The sequence below is a fragment of the Lepisma saccharinum genome, chromosome 30 (assembly GCF_977018435.1).
Source record: "Lepisma saccharinum chromosome 30, izLepSacc3.1, whole genome shotgun sequence".
Taxonomy (NCBI): Eukaryota; Metazoa; Arthropoda; class Insecta; order Zygentoma; family Lepismatidae; genus Lepisma; species Lepisma saccharinum.
In genome coordinates, this window is record NC_139258.1 from 23,342,131 (window position 1) to 23,362,819 (window position 20,689).

The window sequence follows — 20,689 nt, forward strand, 5'->3', positions numbered from 1 at the left end:
GCACAACCATTTATTTTACCAAGTTAATACCCTAATTAAAACGTTCAATATTTTATGATATTAAACATACAAAACAAGATTTGGTGTGAAGATACATTAAATGGTATTGTATTGACAGAATCATTCTATTGTTGGGCACTAGTCTGAAAAAATCGATGCAGTTTTTTAAAATATAAATTTCACGTGACATCAATTGTTCCTTTGAATTGTAATAAGCTTGATGAAAACTTAATGTACCCCAAGACAATACTAATTAGCAAGCATAACATAAACTACTTAAAGACTGTAAACGACGATAATGTTTGATGTTTCATTTGCCATCAATGTTACGTAGATATTGGATAGGAAAAATCTGTGGCAATTTCGTCGCAATTGGATTCTAATCAAGCTAATAGCCAGTCATTCAATTTAGTTCCATCAGCTTTGAAGCTCTGTTCTTTGCTAACAAATGTGTTAGGCTCAACTAGACTCACGAAGTGAAATTTTACCACTGTGTTGAAATTCTTTAACTAGCATGTCTCTCAACACTGTTCGATCTCACATGAGTGTTTCATCAAGCTTTGCAATCCTTAAATTTGTTTCTAAAGTTTTTGGCCTCATGCCGCTACGTGATGAGAAGCTAATTTCTGGTCATGAAGCTGAGTTTTCACCTATAATTGTTGGATACAGCCTTATTGTGAATGTAGCTCTTTACTTTCCATATTTCTTTGTTTTTTGCTATACTTTCGCTAACGTTAGAAAGTCTGAGGACGTGTTTCAATTGTTCTTGTCCATATTACCTTTAACTACTACTTTCTTTGGAACTCTGTTCTTTATTATTAAATCATCTCAGAATATTCATGATATTCTAACGAAACTCTCACATAGTACAACATATGTATTAGGCGACTTAGCAAGCTTTCCTAGCAAACTGAAAACGGCAATACGTTTGCAGTTAGCAATCAGTGTGCTTATTCATTTTATACCCTCTGTACCATATATATTAGAATTCCCTTTCATCATTGTAGTCCTTCATTTCTTTGGCAACTTGTTAATGAACATACAGCATATTGTAATTGAAATCTGGTTCGTTAATATTCTGCACATTGTAAAGTGGAATTTTTGCTTGTTGAACTCTGCTGTTTCAGCTCTGCCACAACGACCAGTGTTTTCCGATGGAAACCACCAACAACAACAATCTCCTTGCAACGAACTTCATTGCCTCAGACATCTTCATTTTGAATTGTTCCAACTGATAAAGCAACTGAACGGAGTTTTCTCCTTTCCTATTTTATCACACGCGATATATATTATGTTTTCAGTCCTACTTGTATTTCACAGATTTATATTCGTAATTCCCTCCCAATCATTCTCATACACGATTGACACTAATGCATTTGTATACACATTTACCAGCATAGCGAGAATATATGTACTCGTACTAATGTCAAGCAGAACTTGTGCAGAGGTAAGTGTTGGCATTATATTTGTTTGTCTGTGAAATGTGTTTAGAATGAACAAAAAGAAAGAGCACACAGTTGATGTATTTATATTATCGTGCATATTCTGTACGTTAAATTGTGAGGACATACTGTTGCAACTGCTACATTATCAGCTCGAGTTATTACCAGCGCTTCCGTTGCAAACTTTACATGATGAGCAAGTCGATCTTTGACGGTTACTTTTGGCGTCATTGGGAGAGATTATCGACCCAATTTAGTACTGTTCTACGCTGTAACAGGAAACATTTTTTAATCAATATAATTTGCAGCAAGTATTTTACCAACCAAAACACACCATGATGCGATGCATTTCCGAGCACTGTTACTCTTTTCGAGACTAAGCTGCACATGCACAGGAAAATTGACCGTCTGCAAAGCTGTCATATACTGAAAATTTCAAAACTATATTTACGAGGCGGTCCATAACCATAACTGCTTGTGACCGATCAACAACATTTTCTATGTCAGAATTTTCATTCTCATCTCGACTACTTAAACTAGAAATTAGTACTTGGTTGTAATATTGATGCTGTTACATATACTCTTTGAGAAAACTACAACTATTAACTCTACAACAATTAACAACTTTACTAAAACTTTAAAATTGATGCGGCATTGAGCATGAAAAAAATTGGTGTGAAAACCCGATATCTTACTGTTATTGCAATATTTTCGGCACAACTATGTAAAATAAATGTTCTGTTTCTAAATGTCACTTTGCATCAATTCTTACTTTGAATTGTATTAAATTTAATAAAATCTTTAACGTGGACGTATGGGAGGGTGCTACGAAAAGTCGTCACGTACTTACTACGAATGAAAATGTTATAAAAGTGAGCCAAGATTGTAAATGACTTTAATGTGGTTAAAGTAAACATTGCATGGAAAAATCTATAGTAATCTACAGATTGCGTTCGATCAAAAACGTGCTAGTTACTTCTATACTCACTAGTAAAATTTTTATTACTGAGTACAATGTCAGTTACATTAGATCTCACATAACCCTTCAATCGAGCTTGAAAATCCTGAAGTTCATTTCTAAAGTGCTTGGCCTAATGCCGTTACGTGATATGAACGTGATTTCTGATCATATATATATCTGAGTTTTCACCTATAATTGTTATGTATAGCTTTGTTATGCATGTAGTTCTCAATGTTCCTTACATTTGTGTTTTACTATATGGCTTTGAAACTGTTAAAAACTCTGAGGACGTGTTTAAAATGTTCCTGTTCTTAATTCCTTTCACTACTACTTTTATTGGAACTTTGTTCTTTGCTATCAAATCATCAAGGAATATACTTGATATTCTAGAAACACTTTCACACAGTACAGCTTATGTATCGAGTACATCAGCAAGCTTTCATAGGAAACTGAAAAGGGCAATTTATATCCAGCTATAACAGTTCTGATTGGTCATTTCATAGCCTGTGTACCACATATTTCGAACTTCTCTAACCTCGTTTCAGACCTTCGTTTGCTTGATACTTTGATAATTAGCACTCAGCATATTGTGATAGAGGTCTGGTTTGTTAATATCTTGCATATTATGGAACATGATTTCTGCATGTTGAACGGTACATTTTCAGCATTGCAACGACGACCAGATTAAACCGAAGGAAACCATCAGAAGCAACAATCTCCTTGCAACAAACTTCACTGCCTCAGACATCTCCATTTTGAATTGTTTCAACTGACGAAACGATTGAATGTAGCTTTCGCCTTCCCTATTTTATCACACGTGATTTACATTATGTTTTCAGTCTTATTTTTATTTTACAGATTTATATACTTAATTCCCTCTCAATCTTTCTAATTTACGATTGAAACCACTGCATTTGTGTTCACATTTGTCAACACAGCGAGAATATATGTTCTTGTCCAAATGTCAAGCAAAACGTGTGCAGAGGTAAGGCTTCAGGAATGTATTTATCTATGAACGCTTTTTTTCTTCAGATAAACAAAAAGTCATTGGGTTCGTGATTGTGTGATTGAAATTAAATAAATATAGTAGTATAGTAGGATATCTGGTACAACTGGAGAGTATTAGCACAGACAAATGTATTACCTTTGTCTGTGGTATTGGCATTGGCAACTTCGTGTGAGTCGTTCGCAAGAAAGAAAATTTGGTTTTGATCAAAAGAAAACAACAATTCCACATGTGAGTTTAAAACACTACACGTGTAGGATAATGTGACACCATATTTCTTTCGCGGTCACTATGTTCTTAACTGGCCTGTGATTTCGATGCCTCATTCATAGATGTTTAAAAAATTATATGGTCCGTAAAAAGATCTGATGCAATAGGCCGGTCTATGTGCTGTTTCAGCAGATCTTTCGGTGCGCGACTGCTGAGTGAACACTTGCACAGTCACAGCTTGGTAAAGCTGACTGAAGTGACTCATGAAATGAACTTTGATCTACAATATTTGCCATGTGTATAGTGCTTTACACCACGCTGCATGAGCTAAACAATTTCTCCCCAATATCTTTACCTACACAGGTCATGGCCAGCCACATATGTATCTAGAAATATATTCGAAGGGGGTGTTCGAGCCAAGTTTTTTAGAATAATAATATAAAGGTTAAAATTTAATTATTATAATTATATTAAATTAATACAATATTAATTAAAATATGTAAATTAATTGTTGTTGTTAATACATGAACAGGTAAAAAGCGATACGAGAATTGAGATAACAGCACGCGTGTAGTTAAGGTCGCAAAAAATTGTATAAAAACAACTGTCGTGGTAAGGAAATTAATTTCAAATAGATAAAGAATTGGATATTTATTGAACAATAAGAAAGGATGCTAGATCCAGTCGACGAAAGGTAAACTTTCTGATTAATGTTCTATGCATATTAACATATGTAGCAGTGTCCATAAATCTTCTTTGGTGCTGTCCTTCAAAACCGTTTGAACCAAATATAATCCTTGCCTTCCAAAAAGTTTGGCAGAAATAAATAACCATCGATAATACAAGAAAATTATGGTTTAAACGGATGATTTAGTGGAACTAGAAATAATTGATTCAGTATGCTAATTGATTTTAACTTTTTTGTAACAGGCTAATTCAACTGGCGCTATTGTGCACAAACACATTCGAAGAGACATTGCTCCTGATTTGAAGGAAGAGGTAACTAGACGCAAGACAATTGTATTTGTTTTAGTAACAAGACTATAAAAAATTGCAAATTTCTGGTTCAAAATTTAAAGATTTGGAAGTACTACCAGTAGTACATTTGTCTCTTTGTCATAACTGATTGGAGTTACATCTTCTGCACTTGTACACTATTCAACACACACGAAATATGTCATTTTAACAGGGGAAAGAATATTACTTTTATTTACTTTTGAGTAAAGTAGAGATGTTGCCTCTAATACATCTAAAGCGTAATGAAATACTTATACTGACTTTACTTCAGCCTTTTAATGTAACAGTCTATGTTTTTGTTTCCTTACTTCTTTACCTTACCCCATGGCGCTATAGGCCTTGATCCTAGTCCATTCTTCTCTGATTGCAGCCTTCTGTCTCCATCGCTTCACTCCCAGCTGCCTTAGATCTGCCTCTGCATCCTCCAGCCACCTCTTCCTTCATTCTTCTACCTCCTGGTTTTCCGCAGAAAACTGTTTTCGCCGCTCTGCTCTCCTCCATCCTTTCAATGTGTCCAAGCCACTTGGACCGTCTTATTTTACTTCGTTACTAAATCAGGTTATCCATGTAACCTCATTAGTTCTGCATTTGTTCGTATTCTCCATTCTCAATCTTCCTCAGAACTTTCCTTTCCCAGGTGTTCACTGCTGTCTCATCTTTTCTTGTCATGTACGTACCAGCATTTTGTTCCGTATAGTACTGCGGAGCACTATTTCTTATTCATTTCCTTCCGTGATCCTAGGTATTTAAATTCTGGCACTTCATTTTCCGGTTGTCTCGTTGTTGGCATAAGCAGTTAAAGGGTGTCTAAAAATATGGGACATTTTGAAATGGAAAATAATAGAAGATGAACTTCGAAGCTAGTGTATTCATGTAGATGAATAGTACAGGGTATGCAATTAATTGTAAACATGTTATTCATTCACAAGATGGACTTCATGTTTTGAAGATGACGTCTGGATGTTGGCTACCGTTTGGCCAAACAACTGCCTTAATGTTGGAATTGCTTGTTTGTGGATGTCAGACGAGGCCCATTTTCATCTCAATGGCTTCGTCAATAAGCAAAATTTACGATATTGGGCCCTTGAAAACCCGCGGATACTGAATGAAAAAAAAGTGACTGTATGGAGTACAGTGCCATCGTCTGGCATCATGGGCCTTTTCCTTTTGAAGGTCGTTATTCTTATAATTCGCTTTCACAGTGTATGCGCCCTGTGCACCACTCCACTGCTCCATGATAACTCAATGGCATGGCACCTACTTCATGTTTCGTCTTCTTCTTCTTCTTTCTGATTCATGTTTCGCACGTTACGTGACGCCACATTCCTCGCAGTGTTGTTAAGTTACGATTTAAAAAATGCCATAATTTTGAGACACCCTTTATTTTGTCTTTCCTTGGTTTATTGTAAACCAACTTTTCTCCCTGCACTTTCTAGTTGTCTAAACTCTCCTGTAATGTTTCTTGTGGTTCTGCTAAAAATTGAAAACACGCGTCATTTTAAAAGAGCAAAAATGATTGCTGATATATTTTTGGGTAAACTTGACGTGTTACATGAAAAGCATAATTAAATAGTTTATACTGGGTCTACTTGATTCTTGTAGTGCAACAATCTATTCTTTTTTCCAGCTCGAACTGTTCGCAGCTGAGCTCGACCACAGAAAGATCCAACTGACAGCTTGTGGAATGTTTCCTCTGGACATGACGTTGCTGCATTCCGTAAGTGTAAAATATCTTTACTTTTCTCATAAATGATACATATGCACATGTATAGTGTGTGTTTTCATCCCAGGTTGTGCACATACTAGAATATAAGTGGAACGAAGTTCTCATTTTCTATCCTAAAAAAATAATCAAATGTTGCCAGTTAAAGAATGTAATAACCTTCCAATAGATGTGAATTGAAGTACAAGCATAATGAAAATAGCAATGTAATGTAATATTTGAAGATCTTTTATTCTAATTTAATGGTACTATTCAGTCAAGATGAAAAAGCACCCTTAGGACACGGTCGCTTATGTCTATACATGTAAGAAATGCCAACCTACGGGGCGGAGTGGTTATCACAACGCGCTACGACACCGAGAGACCCTGGCTCGAATACCGGCCTAGGCAGGAGTGTTCTATATGTGTCCCTTCATAAAGTTAATCATATAATCACTCATCCTCATCTTCGCGATTAGCCGAAAGTGGCAGAAAAGCGAAATAAAAATACAGCAAATGAATCAATCAACCGTGTAAACAATCTCCATCTCAGAAATTACTAGAGCTAAGAGAAAAAATACTTGGGGTGAAGAGAGAGACCTACAAAGCAGCAGCTCAAAGGCTAATAAACTACCTCAATCGGCCTGGACGTGGGAGACAACAATCAATCAATAGTGGCCTGTCGATAACGTGGAAACAAGCAAATATAAAGTTCGAAAATTATATACAATCTAAGAACTTACTAGTGCTAGTTTCAGAGGACATAAATTATTTTAGCTCTTTTATCTGTGTATGGTGGGTTAAGCAATTGAAAGTCAACAATGGATACATTTGCTGCGACACCAAAACCATTCGAGTTACAAATGTGAAATTTGGTGAGTTGAAAGAATTCCCTGTTAACATCAGCTTGACGTGATACTCAATCAACTCGTTCGTTTTCCTGCCGTACTTTTCCCTAGAAATACAACTAAGAATTTATTTGAACTAAGCGTTGAAGCTTTCCTGGAGACGAATGATGAAAAGCTTATCTCCGTCTATCGACCAGGTGAGTTCTGGAAATGTTTCCAAAGATTTCGAGAGCTAACGTCACTTTCTACTGAAGATGACTTTAATAATAATCCGTCGCGCAACAGCCCATGAAGGGCCTAGGCGTACCGACTGCCGGTCTCCCTCCCACGCTTTCATTCGTCACCTCTAAGCGTGGAGATCTTCAACCGGTATTGGAAGTCGGGGGGTCGGCCCGACGTATCCCCAGCCGTTATAGTAGGTCTCCTAATTCCTGTTGCTCCTTTTGGAGCATTGGCATCTGTGAAACTTCTCCATCTGGTCATGTTGACAGCCATCTTCTTAATTTCGTTCCTTGATTTTCCTATTTCCAAGGCTTCTTCTTCAATTGATTTTTTCCAGGTCTTCCTAGGTCGGCCACTCTTCGGTTTCCCTAAGCATTCCAATATAATGTAGATTTCTCTATAGATCCAGCAGGTTTCCGAAGGGTATGTCCAATCTATTTCCATTCCTTTTTTATTATCTGGGTATCAATTGGTTGTTGGTTGGTGACTTCCCATAGGACACTCCTGAAGATGAGAGTGGAGTTAACTCTCGAAAGGTCGGGAACTTTTCCAGAACTCACCTGATCGATAACCCGAGAGAATCTGTTAAGAAGAATATATTTGTCATTAAAATGCCAATAAGACTAGTTATCTCTAGTTCTTCATTCATCGAACCGCGAATGATACAAAGATCCGTAAAATTTTGTATAATCAAATTGGATCAAAATTGCTAATTAATTACTATATAAGTTATCTTCATTAACTGTTCGTCAAGAGTCCATAGCCGACAAACTGAGAATATGTTCTGATTCGTACTCTTGGAGGAAATTGCGTTACATAATAAATGCATATCCAATTTCTTAGTATAATATACCATTTTTGCATTTCAAAAGCACAATTGTCACATTCTCCCTTGAAACTAATACAGAAAATTATTACTCGCAGTCTATTTCATATTTTATGTGTGCTATTTAGTAGAAAATATGTTTCTAATAATAGTTGAAAGCAAGGACCTTTCCACAGTCTGTCTTCGAAACGCATGGATTTCATTGTGCGTGTATTACATATAGACAATTGTATGCACATAAAGATGCATACTATCATTATGTACTGAAAGTCACTCGACTCCTTTTCCAATTTCAAGTTCTCCAGCGTTGCGTGTATTAAAGCTGGCAGTTTGAGCTTTTACTTTTTCGTTTATGCAGTTAACTTGCTGCAAAGTTACAGAGGTTGACGAATACATCCACATATCTAAACGTTGTTATGAGTCAAGTGGTATTGATTTGTTTCTTATTTATTTTGCAGATGGCTGCGTGTATTATGACGTACGTAGTGATTTTGATACAGTTCTGCAATCCCGTGAAGAAAACAGATTGAACGACTTAGAAACCAGAAAGTGAAAAATAATATATTTTGGAATGGCTAAGCTTGACTGTGCTGAAAGTTTTGAAAGCTATTTGACAATTGCGTGTCCTTATCGACTTGAAACAGTTTAACGGAACTTTCGCATCGCACGTGATATTTACAATGTGTTTACTACCATTATTATTATCCTCACTAACTGTTATTTAATTATGTATTTAACAAAGGATTCTAAATAAAGCATTAGCCATTTTACATTGGAATGTAATGTAGGCTATTAACATGAGAAAATAACAACAGAAGGTAAAATTACATGCGGTAAATTGACTCACAAATTTTTACAAAACATTCTAAAACGTGCTCTGTTTTCAACATATATTCTTGTATTAGTTGGGTAGTATGTGTAACAGAGAACTCTGGGTGAGGTATAATCTATGCTTCTGACAAGCGAAAATTTGAATGGTTCTTGTTATACGAGACGGCACTTGAAAGTGAATTTCTTGGAATTTGTGATCGCCTTTGGGTAACATTATCGTATGAGGGAAACGGATTCCTTCAAATTTACAGGAGAAAGTACTTACGGACATCATTTTCTTTAGCGTTGTGGAAGTTCCTGAATGTAGATTTGATTCATTTTAATATGAATGCGTGTTGTTTTCTGCGAAAATCTCTGTCCGACACGCTGTGTCTGCTCCCGCCATTTGCTTTCTGCACGAGAGTGCAATGCTCCGTATGTTAAGATGATGCAACCCCGTAGCCAGTGTTTCAGCCTCGCCGTGTTTTCACTAGAACATGACGTGTCGAGTATTTTTCATTTTTTTTTAACTATGCTTGCCTAACCTAACTTAACCTAACATAACCTTACGGAAAATGGTTTTTGGGGCTAACGTGAATGGTTTTTGGGGCTATCGCCAGTGGTTTGTGGGGCTAACGTCAATGGTTTGTGATGCTAACGTCAATGGTTTGCGACGTATTAGCATAATTTCAAATCCTAGCACGAAAGTAGATATTTTCCGGTGAACGAGGTTGCAACACTGCATAAATCGACAAAACACTCTCAGAATGCCCCCTAAACCAGTACGCTATCACGGCCATAATCTGTTACAGATTCGAAACAACAAGTAACAGTAAGTACTCGTAAATAGAAGAAATAGACATTTTCTTAGTTAGAAATGCATTATTTCACCTTAAGAAATGTTCCACATTCGAAAATAACACGTTAGCAATGTAAAGAAGTCCGAAATATATGATTCGTAGGTGTTTCCCTCATACTATAATAGTACCCGCCTTTGATATTACCATTGGCAATTTTGTATAGGAATATGTGATCTGCCATTTTTGTCTGTCGTGGAGAGAGTGTGGATATTTAACATGGGCTTTTTCATCTAGTTGATGAACCGCGTAACTCGCTGACACCATGTACTGTAGGTACGTTAATTCATCATAAGACTAATTGGTGAAATATACAGTTAACGTCACTGATATGACGAAACTATTGTAATCATTGTAGCCCTAGTTTGAAAGGAAGAAAAAATTGGTGCCTTCCTTTTTTTTTTTTCGAAAATTTTACTTCACATCAAAGTTCTTTGAATTATGAAATTTAATTAATTTAAAGTAGTGTTAATTATGGGTGAGTACGAGGAAAACACCTTTCTATATTGAAAGTATGTCAACGCTGTAAAACAACTTAAGTGTTCAAAATTGGATTTGTTTCTTGGTTAAATTAGGAAAAATCTATAGCAATTTCACAGCAATTTTACTTCTAATCAAGCAAATAGCGAGCCATTCAATGACTGCAAATTAAGTTCGATCCACAAATGTGTGAGCTTCTACTAGCCTCAGGAAGTAGAAATTTTATCACTGGGTTGCAATTCTTCGTGTACAATGCCAGTCAACACTGTTGGATTTCACACAAGCCTTCTACCAAGTCTCACAATCCTACAATTAGTTTCTAAAGTGCTTGGCCTAATGCCGTTACGTGATGTGAAAGTTATTTCTTGCCATGCATATCAATTTTCACCTATAATGGTTGCATACAGCTTTTTTTGTTCATGTGGTTCTCAATGTTCCTTATTTTCATATTTTAATACATACCTTTCCAACTGTCAGAGAGTCTGAGGACGTGTTTAAAGTGTTCTTGTTCTTATTCCCTACTACGATTACCTTCTTTGGGACGGTGTTCTTTGCTATTAAATCATCTCAGAATATTCTTGATATTCTAGAAAAACTCTCGCACAGTACAGCATACTTATTAAGTGACTTAACAAGTTTTCATAGCAAATTGAAAAAGACCATATATATACAGTTAATAACAAATGTGTTTGTTTATTTTATAACTTCCGTACCATACATTTCGAACTTTTCTGTAGTCCTTCAACTCTTGGGCAACTTCTTAATAAACATACAGTATGTTGTGATTGAAATCTGGTTTGTTCATATTTTGCACATTCTGAAGCGAAATTTCAGCATGTTGAACGCTGCAGTATCTGCACTGCCACAACGACCAGTGTCAACCAAAGGAAACCACCAGAAGCAACAATTTCATTCCAACGAACTTCATTGCCTCAGACATCTTCATTTTGAATTGTTCCAACTGACGAAACAATTGAACGTAGCTTTCGCCTTTCCTATTTTATCGCACGTAATGTATGCTATGTTTTCGTCCTTATTTCTATTTTATGTACTAATATATTTAATTCAATCTGAATCATTCTCTATTATGATTGAAACTACTACATTTGTATCTGCATTTGCCAACATAGTGAGAATATATGTACTTGTAATAATGTCAAGCAGAACATGTGTAGAGGTAAGTTTTCAGCACTTGTATTTCTCATGTCTTCGAATGCTTTATATATTATGTGAACGAGAAGTCACCGTCTATCTGATGAGGTGATAAACTTCCATTAAAATGAAGCAAAAATGTAATATTTGGTAGCAGTAGACAGGATCAGTATGACAGCATCGAATGAGTCATGTATTCTAGTGCATGCACTGACTTACGCAGGGGAGAGCAAATTGAGAATGTTTGAGAAAATAAAAATGGTCAAATGAAAGCAGAAAAGAACTCCGGAAAAACCAGAGTGGTGAATCCAAAATCTTCTTAAAATGACCTCGGATACCACGTTTGGCTTTGAACAATTTTAAAAATGAAGGTTAAAAGGGATTTTGCCTAATATTTTATAATGAATATTTCCTGTACGTAGGAAACAGCTATGTAATATCTACTTTTATAATTCCAGCCCCTCCGAAAAAATCCTGCACACGCTAGTGACTGCATTTACCATTTATTGAACTTAGCGAGAAAGAAACGTATTTCTTGGTAATAGAAAATCAAAATTGTATATATGTTTTAAAAAATCACCACACGTAATGATCTGAGCTAGTATAACGTCACGGAATTTGTCTGGATACCATGCCTCATTCAGGGAAAAACCATGCCCAATAACTGAGTTTGCTCGGGGACATTGCAGCCTCGCTCGAATGGCTATAACGTTGTCCTGATTTTTACCACCTCACCAATGTGGGCTTCAAGAAATGAAAAGTGTTTGCTCACTGTTAGAGCATTCAGTAAGAGTTCCACACTACTCAGTTAAAGTTGCTTTGGGCTCACCTCACACCAGAGGACCTGAAATTTCTTCTTCATTGAACATGGAGTTACCCACTTGACAAGTAAATCACAATGCAAATGTTTAGGGAACTAAACAACCATTATATACTTCGACACATCTCAGGTTCTCGTTCCCCTTGTCTATTAAGTAGCTTTCAAATATTGCTTATTGCCAGTGCTGTAATTTCAGAATTTTCACACGGTAAAACTGTTATCTTCGGATTATGTTTTCATTAAAATGAATGAAATCAATTTACCTTACAAAAATGTCATTCATGTTAGAATACTGATGATGGGCATATACCATTAATAATAAGGAAAACAGAGGAAGATTAGGGTCTATTAGTACTTATCATTGATGTCCCCTTCTTGGACAAAGTTTTTTTTCTTCCGTTTACATATCAGAGCTTTGGTGTCAGCTTATTGTTGGCTTGACAATTGTGGTTCTGTTGGGTCAGTCTGAAAGTTTTTACTTCGACTGAGGAAAATGCAGTGGGCGAGTCCAAGCTGAAAGGGGGAAGTAGGTGAAACAATGCGATGAGATCAGTATTTTGCTCATGTATGCGTTCTGTTGTTTATTATCGCTTGCTTTTTGCGTTTGTGATAACTGTGACAACTCGTAACAAACCCTTTCGAAGTGGAAAAAAGTTGATTTTCACGGAAGCTACCGCTGTCTGCTTTCAACCCATCTTCCCTATTTTGACACTGGACTCGTCCAGTTGCGCATGTGCACTAGCGTCGATGATCTGGTCCTTAAATTTAACTCTCATCGATTGTTCTTATGCATTACATTAAGTTTAATGAAAACAATAATGTAGGCCATACATGATATTAACTATGGGTGGGTACCAGAAAAGCACTTTCATGTACACATAACAAAATTAATTTAAAATGTGTGCCAAGATTGTGAGCGATGTTAATGTTCAAAATTTGATTGAGTCATTACTTCCCACTTAAAGTAAATATTGCATGGAGAATTCTATAGTAATTTGTCGCAATTTTGCTTCTAATCAAGCTAATAGTCAGTCAGTCAGCGCAGCAGATTCGGTTCTGTCAACACATATAAGAGCTTGTAACATGAAGGAGCAACATTGTTATCACTACCTTGCGATTCTTTGAGTACCATGTCAGTCAACATTGTTGGATCTCACATGAGCCTTCTATCAAGCTTCACAATCCTTAAGTTCATTTCTAAAGCGCTTGGCCTTATGCCGGTACATGATGTGAAGTTAATTTCTGGACATGTATCAGTGTTTTCACCTATAGCTGTTGTATATAGCCTTATTGTGCACATAAGTGTCAATTTTCCTTGTTTTCTAGAAATAGTACATTCCTTTGGAAATGTTATCAATTCGGAGGACATGTTTGAAAGATTGTTGTACCTTGTCCCTTACACAATTACTTTTTTCGGGTCTCTGTCTTTTACACTCAAATCCTCGAAAGAAACTTCTGATCTGCTAAGAAAACTCTCTTACAGCATATCATATTTGTTAAGTGACATCGCAAGTTTTCACATCAAACTGAGACGGAAAATGTATTTACAGTTAGTAACTGTTGCACTTGTTTTAAGTGTACCTTATATATCCTACTTTTCGAACGTTTTTAACGTCAATCCTAAAATGATTTGCATCTTGTTGTTGGACATTCAGCATATTGTAATTGAGATCTGGTTCGTTAATATTTTGTACATTTTGAAGCGGAATTTTGCTATACTGAACTCTGTAGTTTCTGCACTGCAACAATGCCCAGTATCAACCAAAGGAAACTTTCAGAGGCAACAATCCCCTTCCAACGAACTTCACTGCCTCAGACATCTGCATTTTGAATTGTGTCAACTCATGAAACATATGAACGAGGATTTCGCCTTCCCTATATTATCACACGTGCTGTATATTGTGTGTTTAACCTTATTTGCATTTTACACAGTTATATGTTCATTTCCTTCGAACCAGTCCTCAATTTTGGATGATATTACGAAATATATGGCCATACTGACCATCATCGCGAGATTATGGGTAGTTATACTAATGTCAAGCAGAACTTGCGCAGAGGTAAGTGTTGAAATCGTATTTTTCTATGAATGCATGGCATACAGGTTGGACGAGAAATCAGCATACTTCTGATGTTATTTATAGCTAAACAAAGAAAATTGGAGGTATTATGGTATGGTATGATATCATCGTTTGAGTCATGTTTGCGAGAAAAAATTTGCTTTTGACAAGTAAGTTAACTTTACAACCAGTCAATTTGACGAATTTGTTTGAGAAACAAAGCCATTATACTTAAAAATCATGATAGACATTAGCGGTTTCTTCTCTGTCAGTACTTGTTTACTGGTAGTAGAAACTTTAGATTTGCTGAAAATATTGAACACGAAGTCCACTTGCTATTGTTTGGATGGTTAACTTTCAGTGCACAACGATATGTAGGCCTACATCTCCTGCGATTTGTGTGACTTACTAAATTCAACTCGTGACAGTCCAAGGACAGTAATTATTAGGGAAAGGAACTTTAGGTAAATAAATGTTTTTTCTGCGATAAGATAGAGACCCTCATTTTTGCCAAAATTCTGATCATAGCCTTATATGTCAACACAGCAAATTTTATTTTACATAAAAACACATATTTTCCAGTTTTCCGTATGTAAATACATATTTTGCGAATTTTCATTTTAAATACATAAAATCGCTCATTGACTTCATCTACCTCGAAATCCTGGAAGGAAAAATGTTTATTCTCCGCACCTCTTTCATATCGAGAGTGCTAGGTTTGTTTTGTCTTTGAACACTCTCGCTGGCAGACTTCTGGCACCTCGCCTACGATCCTATTGGGAGAAAATAGCTGTAAGTAGCTGTGGCTGGCTACACGTAACGATAGCAAGGCTTTTTAATGAAGCAATGCAGCTATTGTGGCCGGAAGGCATAAAATTTGACAATGTTCTTCTCTTGGCAGATGCTGCAGCTTACATGCAGTGGTCTTGCCGTTAGCTACCCCAAAATGGTGCACGTTACATGTGTGGCTTATGCATTGCATAGAATATGTGAAAAGATAAGAGCTCTTTATCCCAATGTCGATAAACTGGTTTCAAATGGGAAGAAAGTTTTTAAGTCGCCTAGAAGAATAGACATTTTTAAACAAAAATGTCCTGAGGTTCCCCTTCCCCCTACACCTGTAGTTGCGCGATGCAGATGTTATGCCCAGAACTTTGAAAAAATTGTATCTGTTGTAAATGATCACGACAAAGAAGAATTCTGCAAGAACTGTTGATGGAGCCCTCCTTAAAAGTCGAATTGGCATACATCTCAACAAACCTGTCCATTCTTTCTAATTCCATATGAAAGCTTGAATCGTCCGCGAACACTTTGGCAGCTTCCATTGGTGAAGTCCGCATAGTAGAAACGAAACTGAAAGAACTCACTGGATCTAAATGTACAGAAATTTTTGGGAAAAACCAAGGTTTTCAAACATTGTGCCAAATTGCATGTGTTTTGGAAGGAGGTGAAGTAGAGGAAGTGGAAGCTTTGTAAAATTTCAGCGTTAGTGACATTTCGTGCTTCAAATATGCAAGAATTGTTTCTTGTGACGTGGAGCTATCTTTCTCACAATATAAGATGCTATTTAGAGATAATCGTCACAGATTTACAATGGAGAATTTGGAGAAAACTATGGTGATCCACTGCAACTCTTCCAAAAAATATCTCGCTAAGAGGTAATCATTTAGAAACTAATTTCAGGTGTTTAAAATACATGTTATAGTTTGTTTTTGTTACAAAATGTTTTTATTTTTGTCACATATTTTCCTGTTTTTATCACATATTTTCAACATTTATGACACATAAAAAATAAATATTTCTGAGTTTTTTAGCACATAAAGTTCCGTTCCCTAGTAATTATCGTCCGTGCAGTATCCGTTGATTTGTTTCTAATCAATATCATATCATATATCGGAATTTCATTAACTGAATTGATTGTGGTGTACAGGAGATGGGATATTACGTATCAAAATTGCAGGCATGCTGATAAAGTTAACATTTTGCAATTATGCGGGTCGAAAAGTAGCATTTGAGAAGACGATTATTTACATTGGCTGCTTTGAAGGCACCACAACCTAATATTGACCATCTTAATGCACATGTTTTGTCAAATATGTTAAGCATAGCTAGAAATTGTTTATTCAATACTCATTGTTGTTAACTACTTATTCTTATTTTTGTAACAGGCCAACTCAACAGGCACCATAGTGCACAAACTCATTCGCAGAGATATTGTTCCTGATTTCAAGGAAGAGGTAACTGGATATCAGCCATTTTATTTAATTCCATAAATAATCGATAACAAATTACAAATTTATGAATGTAGAAATTAAAGTCTTGAGAGAAATACCTAACAAATGTTAACGGAATGGTTAGCGTAGCGCGCTACGACGCCAGGTGTCGCGGGTTCGAATCCTGGCATGGGCATGGCTGTTCATTGAGTGTCCCTTCATCAAGTTCATCATCACTTATTCTCATCTTCACGATTAGCCAAAAGTGGCACAAAAGGAAGTAGCATAAACCAAATTATTCAATCAATGATCAAATATGAAAACAAGCCAGTAAAACATTTGTTTTATGTCATTTATGTTGTGTTTATTATTTGTACTTGTACACTACTTAAAACACACGTAATTATAAACGAGCAAGAATGATTGCTGATATATTTTGAGTAAACTTGATATGTTACATGGAAAGCATGAGTAAATGGTTTATACTGGGTCTACTTGATCCTTGTAGTGCAACAATCCATTCTTTGTTTCCAGCTCGAACTGTTCGCAGCTGAGCTCGATCACAGAAAGATCCAACTGACAGCTTGTGGAATGTTTCCTCTGGACATGACGTTGCTGCATTCCGTAAGTGTAAAACATATATACATTCGTATGTATCATATAAGTTTGTGTCGTCATTATAAGTTAGTTTTTTTAATTTAATATGATTTACTTTAATTAACATTGCTTATCTTCCACTTTTGGCTAATCGCGGCATTAAAGGATGATTTATAAATTGCATTCAGTTTGCAATTGTAAATTCATCGTCGCCTTTCTACTTCTATAGTTCGGGAAAATGATGAATTCAATGATACCGTTAATATACAAGACAAATCGACATAATAATAATTATATACTATGATGAATATTATAGAAATCTTAAGGTAGATTTTTTATGTTCTCATTTCAAAACATTGATCTCGGACTCTACTTCGAACACTGTTTGCACCAGACATTGTACATTTACGTAGATCATTTTGCAAAATATTCCGTGTATTGTTGCAATTGTATAAGAAATTTACTGATCACAATCGTTTGTTTGACACCTCATTAATTAATGATTTCTTCGATTAAGGTTTCATATTACGTTTCATGGAGCGGAATTTTTAAGCACCTTAAATTATGGAACAAAGGTTCTCAATTGACTGTGGTGCGAAGCCAACATCTTACGGGGCCTCCTTTACCTTGCCTCTATCCGCAGTGCTAGGTCTGTGGGACCTTTTTCGTCATCACTGAGCAGAAACCTTCAAACCCTCATCTTCTTTTTCAAACGTTCTCCTGCACTCGTGTCTGTTGTGCCAGTCACAGAATAACTTAGGATTAATTACGGTTAATAAAATTATCCATTTCACAGGAGAATAGTTGCGAGAATTTTTAAAATTTAAGAGACTGAACCTGATGTATATCATATTTTTTAATTTGTAGAATCAGATTTTTTCCATTTTGCATGTTTCTAATGCCGCCACTGGCAAGAGTTTCTTTGTTTGTTGATTTGTGTACTTCACTGATTTGCAGCGAAGCACATCTGAAACAACGGAAAATTTTCTTTGGGTTTGCTAAAAGTTGTAGGTTTTAGTTGACAAGTGCTTGAAACAAGCGTTCCATGAGTTCGTACATTAACGTGTAGTAAGCTTGCTGTTTGCACTATACACATAGATGCAAACTGTCGTAGTTCGGTCAAAAGTCACTAAACTCCCTTTCAAATTTAACATTTTTCAGTTATCTCTCATACCCTTTACGGGGCACTGTCAGTGCGCTTGCATGTACAGTAAAAACTGCATATCCCGAAACCTCTATAAGAAGTAAGCCTGTAAATACGGAAAAAAGTCCCAGAACGGACCGATTTTATACCTGAAATGACCTGCTTAAGGCGGAAACCACCTTAACGCGGAAACGGAACACCATTTAAAGACCAACGAGATGTTTTTATCCTCAGTAAGACGGAAATTTCTTCCTTTATTTTTTTCGCTCGCAAGAAAACAACGCAATACTGTAAGTGGAACACGCCTCTGTTGCCACTCGCTTATCGGTAACATTGTCGATATGAAAGAATGGGCTACAATACTCATAGCTGTTACGATTCAGTTTCTTTCATCTCTTACCCTCTTTCTCCACCTTTCTTTGTCTATTTCTCCTCTGTTCTTTCGTCATCTTTCATTTGTCTTGTTATCTCTCTTTGTTTATTTCTTTTTTCTTCACTTTTATCTCAATCTTTCTAAACCTCTCTTATTCCATCTTTCAATCTTTCTCTTTCCCTCTATGCACATCACGCTACGACGCCAGGGGTCCCGGGTTCAAAAAAATACATAAGTACGTACTGTACGTTCTTACAATACTGTAAAAAGTGAACCAACATGTTGTGTAGTTACATAATTGTAATCTCTGCTATGCTTATTGCGACTGTATCGCATTTTTTATTCATGTACGTACATGCATTAGTACTCTACATTATAAGTAATGCGAAATGTAAATCTGTCTTCCCATTATTTCCTGCAGCGCTCTATACTGTATTAAAAGTCAACCTTGTATAAGAAGGAAAACTGTTAAGACGGAATTTTTTTCTTGGAACCATCATGTTCCGGGATAGACAGGTTTTACTGTATTTAAGTTGAATGTTTGAACATTATAATTTAATTTGTTTGGATGTTACAGTGGTACACGTATTAGTCAAATTACATCGAATATTTTTTTTGTATTTTTCAGATTGCTGCGTCTATTATGACGTACATAGTGATTTTGATACAGTTCGTCAATCCAGGGGATAAAACGGATTACACGACTTCGACACCAGAGAATGAAAAAGACAATACTTTGGAATATGGCTAAGCTTTACTTTTATAAAGTGCTTGACAACGTATTAACAATTGCTCATTTAACATGCGTTGAACTCAGCACTCTTCTAACTCCTGTTCCTTGTTTATTTGACTGCTTCCTCGAAGTATCTCTCGTTTTAATTTTAAAAAAAATCAAAAATGGAATTTGATACTGAAAGCAGTAGTGACTTCCAAGACAGCAAAAATGCGATATGGCAGTGCACAAAGTCTGTCTTGTACCCCATTCAAGGTCTTTCTTCCATGTCATTTGGTTACGATTATCTCTAGAACCAGTGGGTCGAAAATTTTCCAATTTTATCCGAGCACTCAAAAAAGATACTTGTAGAGAATTGTGTTCGAAAATTTTCATGTACTACATCGTCTTTTCCGAAAATTAATTAATTTTACCCTAGAAAGTTTGATTTTTTTTTTTGCGACAGCGCAACACTGTTCATACTTTGTTATCATCATTTCTTATGAACTCCTCAATATTCAATGCAAATCTATGATGAGACAGCGGCACGTTGAACATTTAGGAAGATTTTAAAAAACAGTGGTATTTAATGTAAGCTGTTACTTTAGGACATACGTATGTAAGCCAGATGTAAAGTGCAACAATGGGCAAATTATTTCCATCGCCACGTTCTTCTGCTCTAGTACCGGAACAATTCATTCTATTGAAAACAGAAATAATATAAAAGAGAATAATAAATGGCAATGGACCCTTTGCTGTTATTATCACATTTGTATTCTGTACATTATGGTATTATGCTTCACATGAAGGTCGGTTTGATGAATATGAAAAACGGCAGTTAATTTGATGAAGGCATTACTATAGCTATCATTCAAGTTTCTGATTATATATTCGATCAAGTTGATGCCTTAACGGGCATGTGTCTATTATTTGTATGATCACTATCCTCATCATTCATGGAATTAGATTACAGATGGGAGACGATAATACTTTTGCAAATTGTATTACTAATGTTCACTAATTTCCAAAAGAATTGTATCGTTCTAATGTTTATGCGACAACTTAATAACAATGGTGGATGATTAGCTCAGTTCCTGTTTAGAAGTAGTAATTTCTTCCTGACTTGGAACACATGAGAAACTCCATTATGGAGTGATTTATGAACTGAAATATAAATGTCATGCTTGACAAGTAAAATATTGTAAAAATTACTGCAGATAGCAATTTTCTCGAGTTATAA

The 20,689-nt window shown here is 35.9% G+C and overlaps 1 protein-coding gene across 1 annotated transcript; it reads left to right on the top strand.

Moving 5' to 3' along the window:
- Positions 1–1,423: 1,423 nt before the first annotated feature.
- Positions 1,424–19,488, top strand: LOC145981905 (putative gustatory receptor 28b). Its single transcript, XM_083115400.1, has 5 exons — positions 1,424–1,447; positions 4,550–4,618; positions 6,264–6,353; positions 17,158–17,247; positions 19,366–19,488. The coding sequence occupies exons 1-5, from the start codon at positions 1,424–1,426 to the stop codon at positions 19,486–19,488; spliced, it is 396 nt and encodes a 131-aa protein (XP_082971526.1).
- The last annotated feature ends 1,201 nt before the right edge of the window (positions 19,489–20,689 follow it).

What these genes read in the sequence shown, in the direction of transcription:
- LOC145981905 (XM_083115400.1), top strand. Translation starts at nt 1,424, where the DNA reads ATGTCAAGCAGAACTTGTGCAGAG. An exon ending in CAAGCAGAACTTGTGCAGAG is followed by an intron (nt 1,448 to 4,549) that starts GTAAGTGTTGGC and finishes TTTTTGTAACAG; the next exon opens with GCTAATTCAACTGGCGCTAT. An exon ending in ACATGACGTTGCTGCATTCC is followed by an intron (nt 6,354 to 17,157) that starts GTAAGTGTAAAA and finishes CTTTGTTTCCAG; the next exon opens with CTCGAACTGTTCGCAGCTGA.